The sequence below is a fragment of the Dipteris shenzhenensis genome, chromosome 3 (genome assembly GCF_047967505.1).
Source record: "Dipteris shenzhenensis isolate YYH24624 ecotype China chromosome 3, Dip_SZ_1.0, whole genome shotgun sequence".
Lineage (NCBI taxonomy): Eukaryota > Viridiplantae > Streptophyta > Polypodiopsida > Gleicheniales > Dipteridaceae > Dipteris > Dipteris shenzhenensis.
The window spans coordinates 61256404-61272102 of record NC_141598.1 but is presented as its reverse complement, the minus strand read 5'-3'; the positions used below and the strand labels follow the sequence as shown (position 1 = coordinate 61272102).

The following is a 15699-nucleotide window of genomic DNA, read 5'->3' as shown; positions in this document are numbered from 1 at the left end:
ACAGACGCCACAAACCAGCAAGTTTTTCAAAAAGTGATCTAGTCATGGTTTACTAGAAAGGTAAGTTTTTAGCCAAATGGATTGGCCCATATCAGGTCCTACGATCTATGGGTAAGACCACTTACCAACTCCAACGTTGCACCCAGAATCAGAAAGCTACACGCACCACGGCACACATTTCACGCATCAAACCTTTCTACTCCCGGACGATTCTTCACACAGGGGGTGAAGGACGTGGCGCCTCTGCTAACACAACAGCCACCTCAGCCTTGATGATTAACTCAGACATGCCAGTTAACGATGGAGCAGCCGTTTAATGTAACAAGAAGATGTAGCAAGAACGTAGCAAGTCTTGGATCTTGGAAACGGGTGGCCAGTAGAGCTGTTGTACTTCATCTGATAAATGGAAGGTTATGCAAGGAAGAGACCAGACTCTTCCGGATCTGGATTTCTGGCTTTCACTCCGTGTCGTCCCTGTGTTGCTCTGCATAGTCTGATTGACGTAGTTCGTTACGCCATAAGGGTTTAAGTCAAAGATCTTGAACTCAAGAGGAACCATTGGATAATATATGTGCATAAAGAACGTGAGTCGAGCTCAAGGGGGGTTTTTTAACTAACTGTAAAAAGAGTGAAAAACATGGGATTTCAAAAATATTCCAGAAAGTTTCTACATAGAAAAGCTAGTGTTTCACGGGATTTAGGAAATATTCCACAAGTTTCTATAGAGAAAAGTGTTAGTTTTGATTTGAGGTTAGTCATAACCTTGAACGATAAGGTTTGAGAATGAAGAAGGTCTAAAAATGTGTTAGCTAATCATTCAAGAACTTGGTCCAGAAGGGGTGAGTCTTCCATACATCGGCAACGTGTTCTAAGGGAAGACCCTTGGTCTCTGGGAAGAGGTAATGCATGAAGAGAGTCATGATCACCACCCAGCCCGCGAAGAAAAAGAAGAGGCCCGCTTTCAAATGGCACAACATCACCAGAAACGCTTGCGCCGTCGCGTATATGCACAACATCACCACACAGATGTTGATGCTCTGCCCTGCAGGCCTTATCTCTAACGGGAAGATCTCGCTTGGCACCAGCCACCCCAACGGCCCCCACGACCACCCGAAGCTCACCACATACATACATATCAGTACCATCGCCACTATGCCATACTGTTTGGGCACTGAATTGTGTGCTCCCACCTTCCATTGGACAAGGATCCCAGTCAATACCTGAAGCACAAGACGCCACTTCGTGAACAATGGTTATTATTCACATAGTTAAACGGATCACTTCCACTGAAAAGTCATCGAATTCGTTCACCTATGGTAGCATCAGATATACTCAAAACAAACACAATCAAGCGGTTGCTCCCAAGAAGTGGAAGGTGGTTTTCCTTTCGGTATGACCAGATGACTCCTTAAAGAACTTTACTAGGGAGGACAAGAATTGCGTGCTCACGTACCAGAGCATAGTTGCAGGACAGAAACGAACATCATAAAGCCTGATTCGTGCACAAACTAGCAGAAACGAACATACCAGGGAAATGAACATCTGCCAGCCGCCGTGTTGAAACAACTTCCTACGCCCGACTCTGTCCACCACCAGACTAGCTATGACAAAGCTCGTCAGTGACACTACACCAAGGATTACTGCAGAATAGAGAGACGAATTGGCACCAAACCCGAGCGTTTGAAAGAGCATCGGGGCATAAAACACGACCATGTTGATTCCTGTGACCTGTTGGAAAAAGGGGACGGCAAAGGCCATCACTAGCTGAGGACGGTACTTTCTCAACAATATGTTACGCCATGGATTCTTCACGGCCTTGCAAAGCTCGACGGCCTCAATGAGATCGTCGAATTCAGCCTGAATGTCTGGAGTTCCACGAATTTGAACAAGCACTTCACGGCCCTCAGCTAGATAGCCACGCTGGATAAGGCTGCTAGGTGAGTCGGGCAAAAATAAGGACCCGATCGTCAAGAAAATGGCAGGAACGAAAACCAAGCCGAGAGAAAGTCGCCAACCCCAGGGGACAATCTTCTGCGTTCCGTAGTTTACGAGGAATGCACATAAAGCTCCGAATCCTCCGGCTGTTTGGAAGGAGGTAGTCAGACCACCACGCAACTTTGGAGGAGCCATCTCCGCAAGATACAATGGCACGGCCTGCCATATCGCATACGCACCGAAAGAACCTTCATTAGAATACGAGATTGTTTCACTTTACCTGAAGGCTACATGAAGAACTTGTCTATGCTATCGTGGAAAGAGGCGGGGTAAGAAATTCCAACTTGATTTGAGAAACCAAGTCCGACTCCCAGCATGATCCGCCCTGTAATGAGCATTGCCAGATCCTCCGCAGCAGCATTAAGAGTTGATCCAATAACAAAAAAAAACCCCCCAGTCAAAATAGACGCTTTCCTTCCATAATTTTTGGTGATGATGGATGCGAAGAGGGATGTAATGAACGCTGACAGGTAGAGTGAGGACGTGAACATGGTAAGCACTTGACTGTTGAACTTGCAGTAGTTGTTGGTTGTGGCGGCATGTCTTTGTCTATAGACCTTGGGGAAAAACTTGAGCAGGAAGTCATCCATAGACGTAACACCACCTGCGTAGCTTCACCGAGAAAACCATGTAATCGTGATCTAAAGACGAGTCCCTGAAAACTGTTCTGCGCTGATGACGGGGAATTAAACAAACCGGAATGTTACCTGAGATCCCGAGGTCGTAGCCGAAAATGAGACCACCGGTAGCTGCAGTGAGGCAAGCCAATATGACGAAGGGAGTGGTGCGATTAGAGTAGGCATAATCGTGGGCGGTGAGGTGGAAGGCGGCAGCAGTTGGCATGGTGAATCGGTGATGGCTTAGAGCCAGCAAGCTCGAGCGCACGAACCTGCTGAAATCTGCTCAGAGAACCGATTGTAGGAGACTCTCTCTCTCTCTCAGTCTCTCCCTCTCTGAGCTTCTTAGAGTACAGTACAGCTGCCGCCATGAGTTTGCAATATCAAAGATTATTTTCAATCATTCTATCGATCGTGTCAGGTGTATCGTATCATTCTGCCCATTTGAGACGTAAAGCAGCCCGTCAGATCGGCCTGCCTTGTCTTCCGTTTGGAGAAGCAGCGCAGTCAACAATTACACTGTAACTGGGTCTGCTGGAATTGACCTTCCAACCAGTATACGGCTGCTGGTGACTTTGTCGATCGCTCTACTCTTTAGCACCATTTCTATTGCTTGGATCAGATTTTCTTGTTAGACAGCTGCCGGAGAAACGAGTTTGGTTAGCAATGTAATGATCTTCAAGCCCTGAAAACAAGATCTTCACGTCTCTTATCGCTTGACCTTGTTTTTCTAGCTATGAAAGTTTGATATTCATGCTAGGGTGACAAAATGTGACTCATAGGACTTTCGCACACTCAAAAGTGAGTAGATTGGACTTGAAAGGTCCCTCGTCCAAAGACTCTATTTCATAGGACTTTTGAAAACTAAAACGTTATTAGATTGGACATGAAGGGTGGCTCGTCCAAAGATTAGGAGGCTCCTCCCTATCTTCACTCCTTTGATTGATGCAAGGACCAACTCCCGAGTGTTTCTTGACCTTCCTACTAGGGATCGGGACAAACACAAAAAAATGTATAATATTTTGCCTTTAGTATTTACACGTTGATGTATTTGCCCAACACAAGAATGACCTGTTAGGACGAACAACGAAATAGGAAAAGTAGTCCCATCCAAGTTTACATGTTTTTCCTATCCTATTCTCATCCCACCACATGTGGTAATATTAATTTTTAAAAGACCTAGGAGGGTTAGGTGGGAGGGGGCATACATCATTCTATATGCTTATGAGGTGGGGACAAGGACACATGTCATTATCCCATCCTTAGAAAAAGGGATCCCATTCTCATTGGACCAAGGGTGTTTAATTATTCCCATTATACACCTTTATTCTAGTGCTTCTAGGCACTCGACTTACTTCTATGGAAATTTTACACATTGCCAAATACCTTTGCAAGATCCTCATAAGCTTTTTGATGTTGCATGGAGCTCTACATATTAGCTCTTGATGGAGCTTTCTTGCTCTTCACAAATCTCTCAAAAGAGCTACCATGTGCCTCCTCATGCATGGCTCTTGTAGGTATTTACATGGTCTCATGAGTTGATCTTTGTCTTTGCTAGCTAGAGGGATATCCACTTGGGGCTTCTTACACTGTTATAGCTCATGATCTGTAGCTTCATGAGGCTCTTATTAAGGGATTTGTGCTCTTAGATTGGCAATCCCAAGCTTATAATGACACAGACTTGGAGAAGGTTGACTCTCCAATTCCAACACCACCACCAACAAAAGAATGTAGAAGTGTTAACCGCCTGGGTTAACATTGTCACATTTTGCCCATTCTTGCAAGCTCTTGTAAATATGCGCAATGTGCTCATAATTAGTAGGATGCCTTAGAGCCGTAGTAGCCCAACAGAAATGTAATACTGGGAATAAGATAATAGAATGGTGGGAGGAGGTTGAGAGCATAGGGTTAGCCCTGCCTTCAAAAGGTGACTTGTAGAAAAGGCCAAAAGTCAAACTTTGGTCTTCAATTATTACTTGCAAGTTTGAGAAATCAAGGCTCTCTCTTCTTTAAAAGTATTGTTTATGTACTTCTTGCTTTTGCCTTTGTGAATGCCTCTCATCCCCCTTCCCCTCTCTTGGTTCATGCTTCCCACTCCCTCTCCCTCTTCTTTTCCATTTCCCTCTTCTAACTCCCCTTCTTCTCATGAGGATTCACATTGCAACAACTCCAAAAGTCATTTGCATGACACTTATGGCCCATATGTGTTTGCATTGCTCCCACAAGGAGTAGCATGGAGTAGGAGGCTCCATCAACATATCTTCAAGATTCTCAAGATACGTGAGTCACTGCTAGAATTCACATTTTTGGTGCAGTTGTCAAGGAGTTAGAGGTACTATGCTCTTGCTCGCATGTGCCTTTCATGTACTTCTTCCATTATGCCCAACATTTAGTAGCTAGGTGAAAAGTGCTTGGTTTTGGTATTTTGAGACAGTAAGAAGCTGAAAAAAGAGGAAAGAGAGTGAGAGCAACCCAACGCATGCTACATTAGCTGGCCATCACTGTAAAGGGTAAAAATTGAACTAAATTGTTTTAGTTGTATCATTTAGTGATTCATTACTCATAGAATATTCACCAACCACATAGAATCCCTAAACTGAACCTCCAAAATTCGATAAGAGGTGAAATTTGTGTCACATCAAGGATGCCTTGGCTTATTCATGCTCGAGACACAAACAAAGTACTTCTCTTGACATACAAGAGATATGCAACATATTGCAAATGCCTTGGGCAACATTCACAATTACAAAAAAAATTTGCATTTTTACAAGATAAGAACCAGAATCTAAAACATAAGAAACAAGACTAAAGTATCCATTAACAACACTGAATTTATAACATGAAGTTGTATATCTATCTCATTGAATTCATGATAAGTATACTTGACTCTCCTTATGTCACACTAGCATTCAATACAAAAATAAATTGCATACGACACAAGCTAACTTCTTTTTACATCGTGCTTTGATTTTAAAAACATGATGATAAATAATTATGTATAAACTGCCATATAACAAAAACAATGTTTGCAAGTTATCACATGATTCAATATATTTTCCTAAACCAAAATATACTATATAGTTTACATGGATGTTTAAAGCACTTAAAATTGAACTTTTGAAAGAGCTAAAGCATGAAGAAAAAGAGTTCCATACAAAAGTAGCATACTGTAAAGCTACTTTGAGACATTACAATCAATAGTGACTGCTTTAAAACATGTTTATTAGAATCACAACTTCAAAAAAGGAGCTATCTCAAATATATGATCAGCAGTCAAACTTAAACATCCAAAGGTTGGTCATGTGGTTCTTTGGATACATCATCTTGAAAAGGCAAACATCAAGTTAAAGCTTCAATTTGATGTTTTACATCAAGTTGAATCTTTAATTTGATGTTTTGCATCAAGTTGAAGCTCAATTCTATGATTTGGATTGAATTGGAGCTTCAACTGATGCAAAGCATCTAATTAAGGTCTAAACTTGATGTAAAACATCAAGTTGAAGGTTCAATTTTATGATTTGCATCAAGTTGAAGCGTAGACTTGATGCAAAACATTTTAGTTGATGTTTGACATTAAGTTAAAGCTTAAAGTTGATGTCTAACGTCAAGTTCAAGCATGAACTTAATATTCAATTTTAATTTTTGTATCATAATTTGATATACAAGGAAATATTACTGATTTTCCATTGTTATATTGTAATCAAACTACTTGCGCAGCTAGGGGGTACAACTAGGGGGTGGAGGGGTGCATCCAGGGTTGAGTAGCAGCACAACCAGGGGGGACAGAGGCACAACGACGAATAGAGGCACAGGAGGTGTAGGGGCAAAAGGGGTAAGTAGGGTTGTAAAGGTGCAAGGCGAGTAGGGGCACATCAAATTGGGGCTTGAACTTGATGTAAAACATCAAGTTAAAGGTTGATATTTTGCATTAAGTTGAAGCCTCGACTTCATGTAGAAACAAATTCACAATTTTGAAGCTTTAACTTGATGCGAAACTATAATTAAAGCTTAGACTTGATGTGAAAACATCAAGTTGAAGGTTTAATTTGATGTTTTGCATTAAGTTAAAGTGTAGTCTTGATGTAAAACATTGAATTTGATGTTTAACATCAAGTTAAAGCTTAAATTTAATGTCCAAACTCAAAGTTTGATCATGAACATAATATTCAATTGTAATTTTTGTTTCATAATTTGATTTACAAAGAGATATAATTATCAATTTTCCACATTATATAGTGAGTATTTGAATTTTCCACATTATATAGTGAGTATTTGAATTTTCCACAATTACAAAAAAAAATTGCATTTTTACAAGATAAGAACCAGAATCTAAAACATAAGAAACAAGACTAAAGTATCCAGTAACAACACTGAATTTATAACATGAAATTGTATATCTATCTCATTGAATTCATGGTAGATATACTTGACCCTCCTTATGTCACACCAATATTCAATACACAAGCTAACTTCTTTTTACATCTTGCATTGATTTTAAAAACATGATGATAAATTATTATGTCTAAACTGCCATGTAACAAAAACAATGTTTGCAAGTTTTCACATGATTCAATATATTTTCTTGAACCAAAATATACTATATAGTTTACATGGATATTTAAAGCACTTAAAATTGAACTTTTGAAAGAGCTAAAGCATGAAGAAAAAGAGTTCCATGCAAAAGTACCATACTGTAAAGCTGCTTTGAGACATTACAATCACTAGTAACTGCTTCAAAACATGTTTATTAGAATCACAACTTCAAAAAAGGAACTATCTCAAATATATGATCAGTTGTCAAACTTAAACATCCAAAGGTTGGTTTGGATACATCATCTTGAAAAGGCGAACATCAAGTTAAAGCTTCAATTTGATGTTTTACATCAAGTTGAATCTTCAATTTGATGTTTTGCATCAAGTTGGAGCTCAATTCTATGATTTGCATTGACTAAGAGCTTCAACTAATGAAAAACATCTAATTAAGGTCTAAACTTGATGTAAAACATCAAGTTTAAGGTTCAATTTTATGATTTGCATCAAGTTGAAGCCTAGAACATTTTAGTTGATGTTTGACATCAAGTTAAAGCTTAAAGTTGATGTCTAATGTCAAGTTCAAGCATGAACTTAATATTCAATTTTAATTTTTGTATCATAATTTGATATACAAGGAAATATTACCGATTTTCCATTGTTATATTGTAATGAAACTACTTGCACAGCCAGGGGGTACAACTAGGGGGTGGAGGGGTGCATCCAGGGTTGAGTAGCAGCACAACCACGAGGCACAGTGGCGCAACAATGAGTAGAGGCACAGGGGGTGTAGGGGCAAAGGGGGCGAGTAGGGTTGCAGAGGTGCAAGGCAAGTAGGGGAACATCGATTTGGGGCTTAAACTTGATGTAAAACATCAAGTTAAAGGTTGATATTTTGCATTAATTTGAAGCCTCACCTTCATGTAGAAAAGATTCACAGTTTTAAAGCTTTAACTTGATGCGAAACTATAATTGAAGCTCGGACTTGATGTGAAAACATCAAGTTGAAGGTTTAGTTTGATGTTTTGCATCAAGTTAAAGCATAGTCTTGATGTAAAACATTGAATTTGATGTTTAACATCAAGTTAAAGCTCAAATTTAATGTACAAACTCAAAGTTCGATCATGAACATCAAGGGGGTCACTATGTATAAACCCTCTATATCATGTGCGTTCAAGGCCTATTTCTAAAATCCCTTATCTGTAAAATTTTCATTAATAAAATGTACCCCTTTTCTATACAAATCTATAAAATTTTTCCAAAACTATTTAAATAGTACCTTATGTATATTTATTTCTGTAAATTTTAGAACTAAAAAATATCCTTCTGTTGAACTCACGTGATAGAGTTACATATGATGAGTGAGCCCCCCAAGTCATGAACATAATATTCAATTGTAATTTTTGTTTCATAATTTGATTTACAAAGAGATATTATTAGTTTTCCACATTATATAGTGAGTATTTGAATTTTCCACAATTACCAAAAAATTTTGAATTTTTACAAGATAAGAACCAGAATCTAAAACATAAGAAACAAGACTAAAGTATCCATTAACAACATTGAATTTATAACATGAAGTCATATATCGATCTCATTGAATTCATGGTAGGTATACTTGACCCTTCTTATGAGATATTATCAGTTTTCCACATTATATAGTGAGTATTTGAATTTTTCACAATTACCAAAAAATTTTGCATTTTTACAAGATAAGAACCAAAATCTAAAACATAAGAAACAAGACTAAAGTATCCATTAACAACATTGAATTTATAACATGCAGTTGTATATCGATCTCATTGAATTCATGGTAGGTATACTTGACCCTCCTTATGTCACACCAGTATTCAATACAAAATAAATTGCATACGACACAAGCTAATTGTTTTTTACATCATGCTTTGATTTTAAAAACATGATGACAAATTATTATGTATAAACTACCATGTAACAGAAACAATGTTTGCAAGTTTTCACATGATTAAATATATTAACCTGAACCAAAATATACTATATAGTTTACATGGATATTTAAAGCACTTAAAATTGAACTTTTAAAAGAGCTAATGCATGAAGAAAAAGAGTTTCATGCAAAAGTAGCATATCGTATTAAAGCTGCTTTGAGACATTACAATCAATAGTAATTGCTCAAAAACATGTTTAATACAATCACAACTTCAAAAAAAGAGCTATCTCAAATATTCGATCAGTAGGAGATCAGTAGTCAAACTTAAACATCCACATATTGGTCATGTGGTTCTTTAAATACATCATCTTAAAGAGGTGAACATCAAGTTAAAGCTTGAATTCGATGTTTTACATCAATTTGACTCTTTAATTCGATGTTTTGCATCAAGTCGAAGCTCATAGAATTGGAGCTTCAAGTTGAAGCTCAATTCTATGATTTGCATTGAATTGGAGCTTAAATTGGTACAAAACATCTAATTAATGTCTAAACTTGATGTAAAACATCAAGTTGAAGGTTTAATTTGATGATTTGCATCAAGCTGAAGCCTAGACTTGATGTAAAACATTGAAGTTGATGTTTTGACATCAAGTTAATGCTTAAAGTTAATGTTAGGTGTTAGCTAGGCACCTATAGCTAGCTCTAGTCCTAAGTAGTTCCCGTAGGGGTTAGTTGTCATAGTCAGCATCCTAAAACAATATTCAGTTGTATGCATGTAGCTACTAGACTCGTGCTAATGAGTCACTCTTGATAGTTAGATAGAATTCAGAGATGAATAGGATTGCATTGATGCTATGTCTTATCTTTTACTGTAATCCAACAATGATAAATGAATGGAGAACACTTTCTGATTTGTATCTGTTATTTGCAATGTATTATTGAATTGTGATCAGTTCTGACTTACATCTGATTGTATTCCGATTTTGTGTCGAGGCACTTGATGGAAAATTGTTTGTTTAAAGTCTGATGTAGAAGTGCTCTGGGTATAACCACCATGAATAGTTGGTTCGAGTTCAGGAAAGCCTTTAAGATGGAAGTAATCAAGGAAGCTTGATGGCATGTGTCAGAAAGTGATAGCAAGATTTGCGAAAGCGACGGCAATACGAAGAAGAAAGAGAGCAAGAAAAAGCGGACACAGGCTTGCAACCCACAAGGAAATGGGCAAGCGGAAAGTGCAAATCAAGTATTGATGAAGATCTTGTTGGAAATGATAAAAGAGAACGATAGTGAAAGAAAGATGGCCGGGTGCGAATAAATAAGGAAAAAGTTTCTTCCATTCTAGAAGGGAATGGTTGAAGGACCAGGAATCTACAAGCAACTAATGTGAAAGATAGTACATAAAAGAAGATTAGAAGCTCTGACTGAGGGTGATCATTGCCTTCATGGAGGATCGGGTAGCGAATGTTGAACACAGGAGAAGAGGAGACTCCTACCCAAAGAGGCCACACTTATTTTACCAAGGCAAGAGTCAAGTCTAAAGCCTCAAGTTAGACCGACATCCAACAACAACAAGATGGAGAAAGCAGTGAGGATGTCGACTATGTCCCGAGTAAAGAAGGATCCTCTACGGATTCTACTCAGTCGATTTGGCCATTAGACTCGGGATGAAAAGCGAACTTCATACCAAGATTGTTAAAGAGTGCGGTCTAGAAGTTACATCAAATTTTACTATCCCGATCTAACATGATTACTTTTGGAAGGCCATGGTGTATAAAGATGTGCTTGATGAACAAATGAGCAGCCTAAACTGTGGTCAAGGTCTTCTTACATGGAATAAAGTAAGCCTGCTTGCTAAATCTATCAATGATAGTCCAAATCATAATCAAAATCTGAGCTAGTTGTAGGAAATCCACTAATAAAGTCCATAGAAATCTGCTCCCATGGGCCATCAGGAATCGGTAAAGGCATAAGTAAACCTTGATATTTGCCCTTGTAGCTCTTGACTTTTTGACAAATAAGACATTGTGCAACAAAAGTTGCAACATCAACTTTTAGCTTAGGCTAGAAAAAATCTTGAATTACAGTCTGCGTAGCAGCAACACCTCTATGTTCCATGTAGGGTGGCTGATGTACCTCCTCTAGTACCAAGCGTCGAAATGGTGCAGTGAAACACAAGCACTTTTCGTAGAATAGATAGTCATTATGAATGGAATATGAGGCCATAGGGGTGCTATTAGCTTGCTTAATCTTATGCAAAATTTCTAAAAAGTCTTAATTAGTAGGATAGTCTGCCTTCATAGGCTCGAAAGGGTCTCCCTTGATGATTGAGATATTATTTATGCTAGCTTGATGGCTCAGTGCATCGGCAACTACATTGTCTTTGCCTGGGTGATATTGGATCATCGGTTTAAAGCTATCAATAAAGGCATCCCATTTAATGTGCCGATCCGAGATCACCGGCTGAGTAAGGAGATGTCTAAGACTCTGATGATCAGTCTTAATGAGTATCTCGGAACCCATAAGATAGTGTTTCCAGAGTTTAAGGGCATGCACCACAGCGGCTAATTCTTTATCATACGTGGAATAGTTTAGCTCTGCTAGTTTTAATTTACGTGACTCGAAACGTAAAGTATGGCCTGGTCAAAACTGGTGTGTGCGCCATTGCACCCTTAAGTCATTGAAAAGCTAAAGTGTGCTGCTCACCCCAAGAGAAAGCACGAGTCTTACGCAGTAGTTCGGTCAATGGATGTGCCTTGTGTGCAAAATTTCTAACAAATCTGTGATAGAACTACACAGACCTAGAAAAGATCGTAACTCATGGATATCTTTAGGCTGTGGCCAATTTACTATCACTTCTACCTTCTTGGGATCTACTCGAATGCCTTCAGCTGAAACAATGTGTCCAAGATATTAAATTTCAGGTTGGAAAAAAGAACTTTTCTTCGGATTGGCATACATTTGGTTCTCATGTAAGAGAGAGAAAACAAGATCCAAGTGTTTCTCATGTTCCTCTCGACTCTTGCTATAAATCATGATATCATCAAAGAAAACTACCGAGAAACTACCACAAAGTCTTGATAGGGTAGGAAGATATGATTCATCATCCAACAAAATGTGGCAGGTGCATTGGTCAATCCAAAAGGCATATCAAGAATCCATAGTGACCAATTTGGGTTCTAAAAGCAGTCTTGAAAATATCAGGCTCGATCACTCTCACTTGATGATATCCTGACTTAAGATCACTCTTGCTAAAGATTGTGGATCCTTTCAACTTGTCGAGTAGATCGTCAACTCTTGGAATGGGGTATTGATTTTTCATTGTGATTTTATTTAAGGCACGATAATCGATGCACATTAGGAAAGTTCCATTTTTCTTCTTGACAAGGAGAACGGGTGTCCCAAATGGTGAGCTACTAGGTCGAATTAGGCCTCTAGCCAAAAGATCTTCTATTTGGGATTGAATCTCTTGCTGCTCAATAGGATTGTGTCTATATGGTGATTTACACGGTGGTGCACTACTTGGAATAAGGTCAATCTTATGATCCTCAAGTCTAGATTGAGGTAGGCCAGGGGGTAAGTCTTCCATAAAGCAGTCGTCATAAGTAGCTAGAAAAGGATCCAAAGGCTCTTGCTTAGTTTTCTTAGTCTCAGGACTAGCCTCAATCTTATTGACCATAACAAAATATGTGTTCTCACATTTGCGCAAAGCTCTTTTAGCTTAGGTATGTGACAATATAGGCCAAGAGGGAAGATTCTTATCGCATTCTAGAGTCATAGTCTTAGTGCCTTGAGTCATAGTAATGGTGCATTCAAGATAATCAGGTTTGGCATTATGATCGATGCACCAAGGCATCCTTAGAATGAGATCTTGCTCACGCAAAGGAGCGACTAAGAAATCACGGCTCTCAATTAATGGCCCTAAAGTCACCTCAAGATCCTTAACCATTTGCAAACAATTATAATTCGATCCTTGAGAAGCTGATTTGACTTTATATTTTATTTTCATGGTTGCAAGCCCTAACTTTTCAGCTAAATGTTGCGAAATGAAATCATGGGTGCTTCCATGATCAAATAAGACACTATGTTCTTTTTCGTGCAATAGTGCAGTCATATGTAACAAAGAAGTACAAAAATAAGATGCACTTTTACTTGAATAACACTTACCTGAAGGGGTGTAGTCGGCATCCTCAGTGTCATTGTCCTCATCCTTGCCCTCTTGCTTGAAAGATTTATCATGGGATCCATCATCAATGTAGTTGATCTGTGTGGAGTTGTTGCACTAACTATTACCGTTGGTACATCCATTGGTTCTCCCTCCATTGCCTCTGTTGTTGTTGGTAGCATTCTTTGCTTGGGTACCTGTCTTTTGTGTAGCAAGGGGATTCTTTGGACATTCATAAGAGTAGTGTCCCTTCTCTTTGCATTCGTAACATGTGACAAGTTCTTTGGTTCTTCGATTAATACGTGACTTAGCAGGTTTCCAATTAGACTTACCATCATATCTACCAACTTTACCTCCTACACACTCCTACTTGAAGTATGAAGTATGCTTCTTTGCTCGAGGGGTGCAAGTAGCAAAGCTTCTTCCCTGCTTTCTTTTTGACTCTAATGCCAAATCCATAGCATCAGAAGCTGTAGATGGTCGAAGCATACGTACATCAGCACGAATAGTAGGGCATAAACCCTTAACAAAGGTACGAGATTGCTCCTTTCGGGACACTTTCTCAATGGTTTGCAATTGAAGTAGAGAGGAAAGATATTTCTCGGTGTATGCGTCCACACTCTCATTATCCAACTACCTCAATCTTCGCCATTGCCTGCAAGTATCCTCTTCAAACTGTGTAGGTAGGAAGTGCTTCTTGATTTTATCTTTGAATGCTTCCCATGACTTTGGAACATGAGTGCTTTTGGCAACCACACTCGACCATAATTGTGCACTGCTTGTCATGTGACTTGCAGCAAGTTTTACCTTCTTGAACTCTTCGTACCGTTCTCCCAAAAAGTATTGATTGAAAGAACTAATCCACGCAAGTAAAGCTTGTCCATCTCTTTTACCATCATATTTTGGAAAAGAAAAAGTTTTGCGATTAATCTTACCAAACTTCTTCTTATCACGAAGCTTGAGTGCTTTCAAGATGCCTTTCCCACATTGTCTTCATCGCTAGACTCATGTGAACGAGTAGTGTCATGATGTCGTTGTAGTGAAGTCTTCACATGTCGCTTCTTCTTTCTTTGATGTCTCGTCTTGCTTCTTCCACACTCACTGTCACTGGTGTCTGATGATTTGCTGCTCACACTTTTTTCATCATCTCTGTCCTTCATATGCTTCTTTGTGACTTCAGTCATCTCTTTTAACACTCGATTTGGGCGTTCTTCATTGGCTTTATGTATGTCGCACATGTTGCGCATGTACTCAAGTTCCTACTCAAGGTCATGTGCATGATGTTTCCATGCATCCAGGGAATTTGATGCATGCATAGGTTCCTCGTCCTCAATTGATATAGGTGGCTTCCAAGTTGTCGTCACTTGTCATAGAGCGTCTTCAATTTCTTGACGTTGTTGCTTCTCATGTTGATAGCGTTCTCGCCATTCTTCCTCAGTAAGTGTCATCAGTGTTGAACTTCTTTTTGATCGATGATGATCCTTTTCCACATCCTCATCATGATGTAGATCTTCAAGATAACCTATCTCTAATGGAATACGCCTTCCAGACATAGTTAAGTATGTGCACGGTGCAAAGAAGAAATCACTATGAAAGGAAATACACACAAACACAAGACTTATCTCAATTCGGTTTCCAAGCTTGAAAGCGGCTATTTGTCAAATAGTATCTCTGTGGGCTCTCAAACTCATACGATTCCAACAAGTGAATCCATGTTGCAAGGTACAAAGCAAAGCTCATGTCTGATAGCACTTGTAGACTGCCTCCTGCTCTTATGAACACTTGCTTTTGAGATTCTCCTCTTCTTAGATCCATTGGGTTGCTCCCTTGTTTGCACTTTTGCATTGAAGGATATCTTTATGACTAAGAACTTCAATGAATAGAGCAACAAAGTGACTTGATCTAGTGGATAGTGATCAATTGTTAAGGGGACTTGAGCTAGAATAATACCGGGATGGGGGACCTCCCGAGAAGTTTTAAGAGCAATCTCCCAAGGCTTCCTTGCGCACAGCCAACGGTGCCTTCAGTGCTAGGTATGCTAAGGACTATGCCTTGGTCATCGCCTTTGTCACACACTTGGAGGAGCTAAGGCATGGGTGTGTGTTCACAAGCTTCGACTTATCTACATATGACCAACTTCTTTTACTACGATATTTTTTTTCGTCGCACATTTTTTTGCCTACGAGCTGTTCTACGCTATTCGCTTCCACTGGTTTGAACTTCGTTGTGCTCTTGTACGTAGGTGTGCCTTCACAAGCTTCGACCTGTCTACATACAATCGACTTCTTTTACTATGATATTTTTTTTTCATCGCACATTTTCTTGCCTGCGAGCCATTTTGTGCTGTTCGTTTGCACTGCTTCGAACTTCGTTGCACTCTTGTATGCGGTGTCCCTGCAAGCCGTTCTGCACTGTTCGCTTCTGCTACTTCAAACTTCGTTGCGCTCTTGTACATAAAGCCCATCCACCTTCTAGAATAGCTGGCT

General features: G+C 39.2%; 1 protein-coding gene across 2 annotated transcripts; it reads right to left on the bottom strand.

Moving 5' to 3' along the window:
* Window positions 1–609: 609 nt before the first annotated feature.
* On the bottom strand, window positions 610–3043 carry LOC147904118 (hexose carrier protein HEX6-like). 2 transcript variants are annotated; one of them, XM_087370719.1, is made up of 5 exons: window positions 2703–3043; window positions 2280–2599; window positions 1729–2154; window positions 1528–1582; window positions 1082–1220 (listed from the first exon to the last, which is right to left on the bottom strand). In XM_087370719.1, exons 1-4 carry the CDS (start codon window positions 2836–2838, stop codon window positions 1571–1573), a joined length of 894 nt encoding a protein of 297 aa, XP_087226845.1. In that variant the 5' UTR covers window positions 2839–3043; the 3' UTR covers window positions 1082–1220; window positions 1528–1570. The 2 variants fall into 2 exon arrangements, with proteins under 2 accessions (XP_087226838.1, XP_087226845.1); XM_087370712.1 differs by having other exon boundaries at window positions 610–1220; window positions 1528–2154.
* Window positions 3044–15699: the final 12656 nt, after the last annotated feature.